We start from the raw sequence: 13,513 nt of genomic DNA on the forward strand, positions 1-13,513 counted from the left end.
AAAAAAACGTTGACCAACGGGGGAATGATCCCTCCCTTGGCTATACGTTGTTAGGTAGAACAAGACTCTCCCCGCGGATGGACGCGGATGGATGATAACCCGGTTTATTCGCCCCTCCTGCGAAATTACCGCGGATTGGGATTCGAACCCGGGTGGGCTGGCTGCGCACTCGCTTGCCTTGCCACTGAGCTAGAACTCACATCATATACACAACTAAATGAAAAGATGCCAGGCATCAAAGACTTGTGTATATGTAAGCGACACCTAATCAAACCATATGCAGCCTTTCAACCAAATGTTAATCAAATAGGAAATGAAACAGGAAGCGCATACTGGTCTATAAACTCTACCTGTTCTGTTAGAAACTTGCGAGTTATATACTCGTCATGTCGCCGTGAACAGAACTCCCAGGACATAATCTGCATACACAATCAGCAGATTAGAATAATTCTTTGTTGGCCCTCATTTGCAACATCTAGATATCCACAAATGCTGCACTCAAAAGATGCTCTGGTATGGGCAAGCTACTACAAATAGTCAACTAGGAACATACCTTTAGTTCTGGGGTGAATATTATTCTCAGATGCCCCTCATGTGTGACATGTTGGTGCTCATAGATACTCTTCAGAACAACTTTAGTATGCTCCAGGAGCAGCAGTCCATTGGGCAACCGGAATTCATTGGGCATGTCAAGGAATAGATATTCATCCTTAACACCATGGTCAAATCTAATTTGGCAGAGTCTAGGAAGTATTTCACAGGTTGCCTCTGTAAGATGGATAAGAGAATGAAGGAGAAAACTGGGTGAGCTAAAAAAATATTGATGATAAATTACAGATAAGAACTTGCATCTTATAAGCTATTTCATTTCTCATGAAAGAGTATTTCTCATGAAATGGTGTTCGGTACTGCTCTAGAGAGTTAACAACTTCGTAAGCTATTTTTATTTGCACACTTGATGCTTAATTGCTTCCTCACAAAATAATATGTTGACTGTCTTCTGTAAAGCAAAAGACATGCACAAGAATTCTGAGCTTGGCAAATAGATAAATAACAGATTAAGCATAAATGAATCAGCATTGATCTTCCATGAGCGATCCTGAAGGGGAAATGAGCAAACTACCAACGATATAACATCTTACCGTATCCTTTCCCTGCATGTGTCTTACAAATTTCACAACGCCACGTGTCCTGTAACAACGAGAAAATAGGACTGTGACTACAATTTCATAGATCCAAACATCAAGGAACAAATGTCCTTGATCTTGACCATAATATGAGAGCAGACAAAGAACCAGTTTTACAGCTATCAGTAGATTTGTTACATGATACATATATACAATCAGAATAGTGATTGCAGGATGGTTTCAATTAAAATAGCTATCGCAGGCTACAATGACAAATATTTCCTCCAGAACCTACTCATACAAATTGTGTTTCTCACTGCCATCAAAGATATAATTAACAACATAGCAGAACTTTAAGGAGATGGTTTACAATATTTTTTGGAATCTATTTAACATGATTTTAAATATGAACAGTTAGCTAACCTGAGAAATCTGCGGAATAGCAGCTGAAGTATTCCCTCTCTTGTCATATGATGACACACACCATCTTTCTCTTGCTCGTGGGGAAAAATATTCATCAATAAGCTTCCTCCAGTATGTTATGGGATTATTCTACAAGAAAATATTTGAGTAAATTGTACTTTCAGTGAAGTTTATGTCGTAATAAATTATAAAATGCAGAAACTCACCTCTGGCCGGTAACGCTTGTGATATAAATACTGCATTAACCTTCGAGAACAAAGCCCGCTCTCGACGGGAGTCCTAACAGGTCCAGCTAGCTGCATTGCCGGCTGTGCTAGCGGCGGCCTCAACTGTGGCTGCAGAGGTATGGCAACTTGAGATTGCTGAAGCTGAGGAAATTGCTGCGACAACTGATGTTGCTGCTGTTGCTGATATTGTAGCAGTTTTTGTTGCCGGAGCAAGGCTTGCAGCTGTGGGTTATGTTGGCCCTGGAGCTGAAGAGAGCTCTGGCCTTGGAGCAGCTGTTGAATCAACTGGTGTTGGAGAATATCATCTTGCCGAATATCAACTCTTGGCTTCTTCTGAGCATGAGCATGAAATGCGGCAGCAGGACCAATCACAGGTTGAGATGTTACACTAGATGATCTCCGCTTCTGCATCTGCTCTTGAGGTGGACTTTGCTGCATGATGGAGCCATCGATGACTGAAGAGCCAGAGATGTTATTGGACGAAAACGACATCGGGGAGGCAGGAAGGCGCATGAATGAATCAGCATTCATGCTTGTACTTTGCTGAAAGTGGGCACCTCCGGAAAGTGATGAGTTGCCATCGGTCACCAAAGAGCTAACACCGATACTCGGCCCAGAGGAATTCGTAGTACTAACTGGAAGGCTACCATTCATATCCCTGGGAACTAGTCCAAGGTTGGAGCGTGGAGCCCCGGACATGGAGGTCAGCAGGGTTGAGACTGAACCATCACCTTGATGAATCTTGCTTGATGGGAAAGAACGTCAGTGGAAACTACCAAGGATCTTCAAATATTTTCGCTGGAAAATGTAAAGTGTAATTATCAGTAAGACTTTGAAGCCATCAAGGAAACAGTCACCACAATATTTATGAGCCAATGAGCTTGTGAACTGACAATTTCTAAGTTACTAACTTCTAAGTCTCAAAATTAGGAGTAGACTCGTTTCTTTGGGAGACTAGAGATCAAAAATAGCCAACAACAAAAACATGTTTTGAACCAATTTACAGTTGAAGTACATAGACTTGAAGTTCCAAGAGCTATGTCAATAATTTATCTGAAAGAACACAAATAGAGAGTAAACGAGGCAAGAGAAGTTGTCAAAGACAAACTAATTCATCTGAATTACAAACTAGGGCACAGATACAACAAAACCCAGCAATGGACAAAGAGAGCTCAGCTTTCTATTCATCCAGGCAAACGGAGAGCGCAAGAAAAGAGAGCTGAACATATGAAGTTCAGCAAAGTCTCTTCTCATGCAAGCTCGCAACAGATCACAAACGAAACAATAAACAAACATAGACAGAAGGTAACCACCAGAACAAAAGAAACACCACTCAGTTAGAAGAGATACAATCTAGCTTGATCACCTGCCAATTTGTATGGAGTATCCAGGTACAGATTATGCAGCGCTATAACTCCAGCAAGAAAGCTAATAACTGGTTCGCCATCTAACTAGACCAGGACACAATCAATAGACTTGCCTGACCCAAGCAATTGGGAGAGAATGCCAATCTAATGAATAGATAAAATTAACAAATGTAACAAAAAGAGATATGTTTTATACACTAATCAGAAAGGAGCATGTTCTGCAGGAACCATTTGCGTTAACTTTCCGTTGCGGCGTTCTTAGAGGTGATTACGTTTTTCTGATGGTTCATCATCATGCAGTCGGCAAATCATGATGTACAGCTAAATACACTAGGACAAGCAATAATCGGTTTCTTTATTTCGAAACTGCCCAGGTAGTGGGAAACTTGGTTCATCTTAAACGGGATTCAGTCACAAAGCGTAGAGATTAGAGCTAAATGTGTCGACAAAATCAGAAGCAGGGCAACCTAATTAGCAGAAAGCAGCATTGCCTCACACCATAGGATGGACCTTTCGCTAGAGTCCACGGTAAACCAACGACCGAAGCAAGCAAGAAAATAGAAGCACCCAGCCAGCCAGCCAACTAGAACACAAAAAACACCAGATTCAGTTAGAAGAGATACGATCTAGCTTGAACACCTGCCAATTTGTACAGACCATCCAGGTACAGACTCTGCAGCGCTACAACTCGACCAAGAAAGCTAATAACTTGTTCCCATCTAACTAGAACAGGACTTGCATTTGCCTGACCCGAGCAATTGGGAGAGAAGACCAATCTAATGACTGAATAAAATTGCATCGCCAAGAATCAAACAAATGTAGAAGAAAAAAGACATGTTTTGTACAGCAACACAGAAAGACGGCATGTTCTGCCGGAACCATTTGGACACTTGAGAGCGTTAACTTCCGTTGCGGCGTTCTTAGAGGTGATTACGTTTTCCTGATGGTTCATCCTTCAGCCCGCAAACCATGATGTGCAGTTAAATACACTAGGACAGCACTGTCGCTGAAGTCCACAGTAAACCCACGACTAAAGCAAGCAAGAAAATCGAAGAACCGGGCAAGATTAGAAAGAAAGAGATAAAACTCGTAAAAAAGCAGCCATGCCCCGCTCCAGCAGCGCTAATCATTTATACGACGCCTATGAACCACGGCCCTCTCAAGATCCAGTGAGAACACGATTCCTTCAGTACACCCCCACCCAAGGCCCCGGATTTCTACCGCGGGAGCCGGAATTTCCTCTCCCAGAATCCCAGCGCCGCATTGGGGGCAATCGGGAAGAATCCCCCCCGTTCCCCGCCCCAACGCAAAGTCCCAGAAAAAGAAACAGCAGATTGTTTCGCCGTGGGCGTCCGCGCAATCGAACCCAATCTACCTACGAATCGAGCGAACAGGGAAATCCTCACCTCGCGCGCGACCGAGCGAGCTCCGTTCCGTTCCGTGCTTCAGATTTTGTGCTGGTTCGGCCGCTTCCTCTTCCTGCTGCTCCTCCGGTCTCGTGCTTCAGGTTTTGTTCTAGTTATTATTACAGTATTGTTGTCTACGGCGATTCTCTTCCTCTTCTCCCGCTGTGTTGTGCGGGCGGGCGGGCGGGCGGCGGCGTCGCCGGCGAGCGAGCGAGGCGGGCCGGATTAAATAGATTCGCGGGGGGCGACCGGTGCCAGCCCGTCGCCCGGCCTGCCTGGCCGGTCGCGCGGGGCCCACCTGCTCACTCTCAGCCGTCGGATCTGGATCCGACACACGTGGACGCTCCTGGTTGGCTGGGTGGTGGGGACGCGTGAGGTCGGCTCCCCGCTACGCGCACCCGGGCCGGACTGTCAGTGGGTGGCTGGCGCTTCGATGGGCTGCGCGCACGCGGGACGCGCGTTTGTGGGCCCACGTTTGATTACCCGGCCCCACACGCCAGTGGCACGGCACGCTTTACGGCTGGCCGAGTTGGTGCGTAGAGGATACGGGAGATTTCCTTCCAGACAAGGCAATTGTACGTACACCCCACCACCAGCAACTGACGTGCGGGCCCGGATCCCCTGTCCCCACATGTCGGCCACGCGCGGGTTCGTTGGCCGGTGAATCAGCAACTGGCGAAGCTTCTCTCCCCCTCTTTCTCGGACACACTGCACATGATTGGTGCACAAACATATCTGCTCCGCGCACGCAAACAAGGCTACACGAAGCGAAGCCTTGCTTTTTGGAGTTTTGCTTTGCAATGAGAGGTGGGGCCAGCCAAGAGGAGCAGCGGGCTGCTTGAGTTTGACTAGCACGAATTGTTTTTTTTTTTTTTTTTGGCTACTATACTAGGCTGGACCGCGCGTCGTAGGGCTTTGCTTTAGATGATGATCAATTCTAGTGCACATGTTGAGAACGTATTCGTAGGGTGACTAGGTGTGTTGATGATGCCGTCAAGTGATCGAATCGAAAACAAACGCTGGTAGTACGTTTTCCGGGTATTTTATAGTTTTTGCAGTGTACAAGTGTGTATGCCTTTACATGTTTATATTGTGAGTACACGCATATATTCGTAAGAGCATCTCCAACAGACGTGTCAAAATACACACGCATGCGCTAAATTAATCGTCGAAACGTAGCGCAGGAGCGGAGATGCGAACCTCCAACAACGAACGAGTGAAAACGCTAACTATCCTGCCACGCCAAAGCTGAAGCGGTGCATGCGGCGAGCGCACCCAACCGCCAGGAACTTTCATCCGCGCGTCGCTTCGCCGCCCTCCACCTCGGCTCCATCTCGCGCTCAACCTCCCGCCACCGCTCGAGCCCGGCTACTACGGCGTCCGAGCGCATCGGGCTCGGGACGCTCGAGACAGCGCACAAGGCGGCGCATGCGTACGACGCGGCCGCCCGGCGCCGTGCAGCTCCCGCCGCTCGATGAACTTCGACGACGTTCGGACGAGGCGCGGGCGGAAGCCCTCGCGCCGCCGGCTTGTCACGCGCGAGGCAAGGCAGCGCGAGCTCGAGAAGCACCTCGTCATCGCGGAGCGTGACGAGCGCATGCGCCTCAAGTGGGCGCGCCAGTTCCTGGAGGACGTCGCCGCGATGAAAGCCATCTACACCGAGAAGGAAGAGGCCAAGGCGGCGAAAAAGGCGAACCGGGAGGAGAGGAGGGCAAAGTAGGCGGCGAGGAAGAAGGAGAGGAAGGAGAACACCGCGAGGAAAGAAAAGGAGAAGAAAAATGGCGCCGGCCCGTGAACGATCATCGCTCAACTCTTCCTCGTCCTTCGAGTGGACGTCGACCCTATCGTCGTCGACAACACCAGGCTCCTCCGACTTCGACTAGGATTCTGAGTAGTATAGTCTAGTTTTTAATTAAATTTGGTTGTAGCAAATGTGGATTCAACTTTGCAATAGAATTGTATTTTCAGTTTATTTTTACATTGTGTTTGATCTATTAGGTATGCAATTGTGTGAAAATGTTTTTTCGGACGCAACATTTTAGCGCATCTCGCAAACGGATGACTTCAACGCTGCATTTTGGCGTGGCGGTTTACAACACTCCGGCGAAGCTAGCGTCGGCATCGCGCATTGTATGATACTCGTTCGAAGCTACCGACATGGAGGCGTCGTGGACCTTGGTGATGTTACTGGAGGCATACCATATCATGTGCCCTCAGTAAAACAAAGATACAAGCCTCTACTTTTATCTTTTGCATGTTTTTCTTGGCTTTTAGGATTGTCGCGGAAGAACCGTTCATTACCTACGGACTTCAGAACCACAACATTGATTTACTAGTTGTCGCTTTCAATCCCTTGTTCAGGGCCCTCTATTGCAAATATCGTATCGCTAAAGTAAGAGAGACAGACACCACACTAGCCGCTTATGGTACAAACCATATGTCAAGTGCGGAACCAGTTTCACGTAAGTGTACGCGTGAGATTGGTCTGGGCCACTTAATTCAAACAATGTTGCAATACAAAAGAGTGCACATGAGTAAGGTTACAATTATAGAATCAATGCCCACATATCTCTCTTTGCTCTAACACAACTACACATAGAACGGGTTCCATAGCAGAAAACAAAAAATTAATATAGCCAAGATCTATTCTATGCAGATGTAAATGTAAAGCAACCGAGGGATTCGGTGTTCATGCCCTCGAAGACCGAAAGCGTTAAGTTCCGAACGAATGTTGTTGGTGAAGATGTACAGCGACGCCGATCTCAAGATCGAGTAGAAGTACCGGCGATCGAAGTGTTCCAAGTGTCGCATCTCCACGGTTCTACGCACGTACAATGTAAAGACGTCCCCAGGCTCCGGTCTAGCGAAGCAGTGGAAGAAGAAAATTCAGAGTCTGAGATACCAAAGCAATGACGACAACATGCGTATGGTAGAGAGGTCTCACCTTGGATGCGTGTTCCAAATTTGGGAACACACACGTAAGGGAGAGAGGGGAGAAGCCAAAAGCCAATGGGATGAATGAGGTGTCGCGCTCCTCTCTTATATATATAGGAGGGAGGGAGAGGAGGTGGGGCCACTAAAGGCCCACCATGGACTGTCGGCCCGCCCTTCCCTTGAGGGGTTTGGTCGGGCCCCTCATGGGCTACCCAATTTTGGCCTATTTAGGGGTTTCCCTATTTTTTATATTTTTAATATTTAATTCAACCAATTAAATAATAAAACATATTATTAAGTCTCCGAACAATTCATAGACTTCGAACTTATTTCGATACCTCTCCCAAGAATTCGATGTCCTCTCTTATTTTTCCAATGATCCCGAATCAATCTCTAAATGTCGTATACCCTTAAATGTGCCACCCTACGGATTCGGGAATACGTAGACATGATCGATACATCTCTCATATCAATGACCATGAGGGGGTTCTAGAAAACCATAACGATCCCTACGCTTTCCACAAATTATCTTTATCGCTTGAACCTCAACATCGAGTCTTATTCCCTTTGTCAGACGATACTCAGTTTGTCTGAGACTTGATCTTAGGTATCCTCTGTACCTAGTTTGATCTCGGTACCGACAAACATATTCAACTCGTTCCCGTGATATCACATCCTCGTGACTGACAAGGTATTAACTTGTCAATGCCTACGGATTGTAGACTAGGGTTTAGTTGGAAGTAGAGGGCAAGTAGATCTCGAAGGTTCAGCCGGAAAAGTACTCGACTACTAGAAAACTAGGGTTGTGTTGACAATGGAATCGATCCTCTCTTTGTCCTTCGACTCCCCCTTATGTAGGAGGCGGAGCCAAAGGTTTCGTGATGTACAAGTTACAGAAACCGGGAGACTCTTTGAGTTCGTCCCGTAATAGTTACAAGTCATTATTCCTAATACAACTCTATCTTTCCAAACTATCTCTTCAATTGGACTTCCGGGCTTCATAAACTTCGGGTCGTGGGCCTTCAGTAAACCCCGGGTACCATCTTCGGCAGGCCTATTGGGGATGCCTATGTTAGTGATCTAGTCACACACTTGCAAGGTTCGTTGATATAATATCACCGACTGGGCCCTGAGTATCTATCCGTCACACGGATGGAAAAATCCCGCTATTGACACATACACCTCAACGCATCCCTTTGGAGTACCTGAGTAGCACCTTTCTGACCACCCTGTTACGATGTGGCAGTTGATGATGTCTAAGAAACCACTGGTGGCATTCATTAGATATGGCCTCACGGTCTAAGGATTAGGTCACAACATTTCTTTTAATTAGTCTCGTAATGCTTAACTTTGTGACTGAATCACATTGCAATAATTTATATGGGTGTGAGTCCATCATATAATTCATCCAACAACAAGACTCCATTTTAAATTGACGATGTTGTCCATGATCAGAAAACCTTGATCATCTATTAATCAATGAATTATTTTGCTAGGGACAATGTTTTGTACATTATTGTTTTCGCTTAATGTACAGTTATACCATGGCATAAAACTTATTATGAACATACAAATATGACAATATAAAATTCTTTATTTATTTGCCTCTAGGGCACATATGCAACAATCGGCTCCACACGGATCCAGATTGGAGCCACCCGGGGGTCCTCGTCGGACAGCCTAGCACCGTGGAAGGGGCTTCGGCTCGGCCAGAATGGGTTGCCGGCTGAGGCAGCTTGCTTGGTGCCAACTTCCAAGGAACGGGGAATGGAGGCCGGTGGGTGAGGTTGGAGATGGAGGCGGTGGGCTGATCGGGGAGAATGTGTGAGACAAAACATGGTCAGGGAGGGGGCGAACAACTTCGTCACTATAGGGGCAAGAATTGTACAATGTCAAGGTTGTTGACTTAAAATGATAGACACAAATCTTGGAGCAGTCTTAACCATTGGATAAGACAGGGAGACCCACGCCATTGTAGAATCATTTCATTGCTAGAACTACACACGTGAAAGTTAGGCGGATGGAAACGTAGCCATTGGTAGATGGGTCGCGATTGAGATCTAATTAAATATCAGTCGCATGAGGCTTAATTAGGTGCGTCCTTATTAAATAATCGTGTCAAGTTATCTTAATCCTGAGATTTGCTTATAAATCAAGTTACCCTAAAATATTGTATTTTCTTTAAAAATCACTCGGGAACCCTAAGCTATATATTATCTATTTGATTTACATGATAAGAAAAACTTAGGAACATGAACACAGGATTACAATTGCATGCCCACTACAATGCTACAGGGATATTTATATGAACTAAAATTTGTTTGATTCCATCACAGGAAACCCCAAAAAACTCTTTAAAAGAGGCATAAGATGATGTTAGTTTTCACAAAGAATTGCTTAGAAAAAGTTCTATGCAATCAATTCTACAAATCAAACAAACATCGCGGGAAAATTTTCTATACGATTAAATTCTACAATTGTTGTATACAAATATTTGCTCAATCCTCTCCTCTTCGAATGATCGTCATTTTTTATAGCAGAATCATTGTCTTGTAGATTCTTGGTAATCTTGTTATTTGATCTGATGCACAGCATGCATGCGTGCCCAATTATATTCACCATCGATCGTCCAGCACCAACAACCACAAGGTCCAGTAATAGGCAGGTGCAGCCGCAGAATTGCTTAAACTTGGCATGATAGAGGAGCCCCCAAATATAGCGCAGAGGAACGGTGGGGGCTTAAACTTGGCATGCTCCATGCATGCATAACCCGCCCATTTCTCCCTCCCCCTCAAGTCTCCCCCGCCCCCTTCCCTCTCCCTCCTCCGATTGGCTCCGCCCAACCAGAGAGAGGGCGAGAGGGCGCCACCCTCAGCTTGCTCCGCCACCTTAACCTCCATCGCCCGCCGCCCTAAACGAAATCAAAGAGCAGCAACGATCTCCTCATTGCCCGGCGGTGTGCGTCGAGGCGGCGGCGGCGGCGACCACGATTACGTAGTAGACGGTAGAGCACGCAGCTGCGTGGCGGCAGTGTAGACACAAAAGTAGATACCCATTCAAGATGCTGCGCCGCGGGGCGCTCCCGCTGGCGCTGCTGGCCGCGCTAGCGGCGCTGACGGCCGTGTCGGGGCAGGGGCGGCCGGTCACGGACAACGGCGCCGGCAACCCGTCGACGCTGCCGTCCAAGTTCACGCCCAAGGACGCCTTCTACGTCGACTGCGGCGGCACAGCCGACGTGGACACCAAGGACGGCAAGGCGTTCAAGACCGACGCGCAGTCCAACCAGCTGCTCTCCGCCAAGGACGCCATCAAGGTTGCCGACGACAAGGCCGACGTGCCGTCGCCCGTGTACCGCACCGCGCGGATCTTCAAGGAGGAGGCCGTGTACAGCTTCCCGCTCACCGTGCCCGGCTGGCACTTCATCAGGCTATACTTCTTCCCTCTCAAGAACGGGGACTTCGACCTCTCCAAGGCGACCTTCTCCGTGGAAACCGACACCAACGTCCTGCTCCACAGCTTCACGGCCGACGCTAAGCCGGTCATGAAGGAGTACCTCGTGAACGCCACAGAGAACAAGCTCGACCTCAAGTTCACCCCGATGACAAGCTCGGCGGCGTTCATCAACGCCATCGAGGTGGTCAACGCCCCCGACGAGCTCATCACCGACACGGCCCTCACGGTCTCGCCGCTGGCCGAGACGAGCGGGCTCTCGGAGGCGGCGTACCAGATGGTGTACCGTCTCAACGTCGGTGGCCCGTCCATCGGCCCCGTGAACGACACGCTGGGGCGGCAGTGGGACAACGACGGGCCGTACGTGCAGCCCAAGGACGCGGCGCAGGACGTGTCGGTGCCGCCGAGCACGATCAAGTACCCGGACACGTACCCGGCGTCCAAACTCATCGCGCCGACGCTGGTGTACGCGAGCGCCGCCCATATGGCCGAGTCCGGCGTCCAGAACGCCAACTTCAACGTCACGTGGAAGATGGGCGTGGACCCGGCGTTCGGCTACTTCGTCCGCCTCTTCTTCGCCGACATCATCAGCAAATCCACCAACGACCTCTACTTCAACGTGTACATCAACGGGCGAAAGGCCATCTCCGGCCTCGACCTCTCCACCATCACCGGTGAGCTGGCGGCGCCCTACTACAAAGACTTCGTGGTGAACTCGTCCATCGGCGCAGACCAGCTGAGCATCCAGATCGGGCCGATGGGGGAGGACACAGGCCGCATCGACGCGCTGCTCAACGGCGTCGAGGTTCTCAAGATGAGCAACTCGGTGGGCAGCCTCGACGGCGAGTTCGGCGTGGACGGCCGGCAGGCCGACGATGGCAGCGGCACCCGCAAGGTGGTTGCCGCCGTCGGGTTCGCCATGATGTTCGGTGCCTTCGCCGGCCTGGGCGCCATGGTGATGAAGTGGTACAAGCGTCCCCAGGACTGGGAGCGCCGGAACAGCTTCTCATCGTGGCTGCTGCCGATCCACACGGGGCAGTCCTTCACCAACGGCAAGGGGTCCAAGAGCGGCTACACCTTCTCCTCCACCACGGGGCTCGGCCGCTTCTTCTCCTTCGCGGAGATGCAGGAGGCGACCAAGAACTTCGACGACAGTGCCATCATCGGCGTGGGCGGGTTCGGGAACGTGTACGTCGGGGTGATCGATGACGGCACCAAGGTGGCCATCAAGCGCGGTAACCCGCAGTCGGAGCAGGGCATCAACGAGTTCAACACGGAGATCCAGATGCTGTCCAAGCTCCGGCACCGGCACCTGGTCTCACTCATCGGCTACTGCGACGAGAACGAGGAGATGATCCTGGTGTACGAGTACATGCACAACGGGCCCTTCCGCGACCACGTCTACGGCGGCAGCGCCGACCTTGCCGCCACTGTCGTGGAAGCAGAGGCTGGAGATCTGCATCGGCGCCGCCAGGGTCTCCACTATCTCCACACCGGCACGGCGCAGGGGATCATCCACCGGGACGTCAAGACCACCAACATCCTCCTCGACGAGAACTTCGTGGCCAAGGTCGCCGACTTCGGCCTCTCCAAGGACGGGCCCGGCATGAACCAGCTCCACGTCAGCACCGCCGTCAAGGGAAGCTTCGGGTACCTGGACCCGGAGTACTTCCGGTGCCAGCAGCTGACGGACAAGTCCGACGTGTACTCGTTCGGCGTCGTGCTCCTCGAGACGCTGTGCGCGCGGGCGCCCATCGACCCGCAGCTGCCGCGGGAGCAGGTCAGCCTCGCCGAGTGGGGCATGCAGTGGAAGCGGAAGGGGCTCATCGAGAAGATCATGGACCCCAAGCTCGTCGGCAAGGTCAACCCGGAGTCGCTCGCCAAGTTCGCCGAGACCGCCGAGAAGTGCCTCGCGGAGTTCGGCAGCGACCGTATCTCCATGGGCGACGTGCTCTGGAACCTCGAGTACGCGCTGCAGATGCAGGAGGCCAATCCGCCCGAGGGCGCTGCGGACGGCACCGACGGGGATGACCCGGACGCATCCATTGTCACCACCTCGTCGGCCAGCACCGGCGTCCACACCGTGCCCGACGCCTCCACCACCTCCGCCAACGAACTCTTCGCGCAGCTCGCCGACATGAAGGGGCGGTGATCGAGCCATCCATCCATCAACCATGCGTCACCATCGCCGATCAGCTGCGACTCTGAGCGCCACCTTAATTAGTTCAACCTTCTGCTGCGCGAGTTAATTCCCATCCCATGGTGAAAGGGAAGGAATGAATTGGATCCGATCAAAATCGACAACCAAACGAGGCCGATCAAACGAAGAGTATATGCGTGTAAAATGTTTGTACGTCTGTTAATCGCGTTTACTGGTGCAGAAAATCCCATGTAAATGTATACCTCAATGTATGTAATCATGGTGTTAATTGCACTTGTCTCACAATGCATTTCTTTAGCAGCTCCATCGGGGACTAATTGTACATTAGATATCATGCACACTAATCCACGAATAGATTTATTTGAAGGAATCCCCAAATCATTCTTGTCATCGATCAAGTGGCATTTCCAAATTCACC

At 49.7% G+C, this 13,513-nt stretch overlaps 1 protein-coding gene and 1 pseudogene across 1 annotated transcript; one reads left to right on the top strand and one right to left on the bottom strand.

Annotated features, from left to right (window-relative positions):
* Positions 1 to 214: 214 nt before the first annotated feature.
* Positions 215 to 4,671, bottom strand: LOC124684827 (probable transcriptional regulator SLK2). Its single transcript, XM_047219078.1, has 6 exons — positions 4,551 to 4,671; positions 1,757 to 2,575; positions 1,551 to 1,679; positions 1,143 to 1,191; positions 554 to 768; positions 215 to 419 (listed from the first exon to the last, which is right to left on the bottom strand). The coding sequence occupies exons 2-6, from the start codon at positions 2,474 to 2,476 to the stop codon at positions 303 to 305; spliced, it is 1,230 nt and encodes a 409-aa protein (XP_047075034.1). The 5' UTR covers positions 2,477 to 2,575; positions 4,551 to 4,671; the 3' UTR covers positions 215 to 302.
* Positions 4,672 to 10,545: 5,874 nt separating this feature from the next.
* On the top strand, positions 10,546 to 13,086 carry LOC124703256 (annotated as a pseudogene).
* The last annotated feature ends 427 nt before the right edge of the window (positions 13,087 to 13,513 follow it).

Source organism: Lolium rigidum, chromosome 1 (assembly GCF_022539505.1).
Source record: "Lolium rigidum isolate FL_2022 chromosome 1, APGP_CSIRO_Lrig_0.1, whole genome shotgun sequence".
Classification (NCBI taxonomy): Eukaryota; Viridiplantae; Streptophyta; class Magnoliopsida; order Poales; family Poaceae; genus Lolium; species Lolium rigidum.

Excerpts from the sequence above, each read along its gene's own strand:
- LOC124684827 (XM_047219078.1), bottom strand. The coding sequence starts at position 2,476 with ATGTCCGGGGCTCCACGCTCCAACCTTGGACTAGTTCCCAGGGATATG. Across the intron at positions 769-1,142 it reads ACATGCAGGGAAAGGATACG|AGGCAACCTGTGAAATACTT; the intron begins GTAAGATGTTAT and ends TCCATCTTACAG. Across the intron at positions 420-553 it reads TATTCACCCCAGAACTAAAG|ATTATGTCCTGGGAGTTCTG; the intron begins GTATGTTCCTAG and ends TTGTGTATGCAG.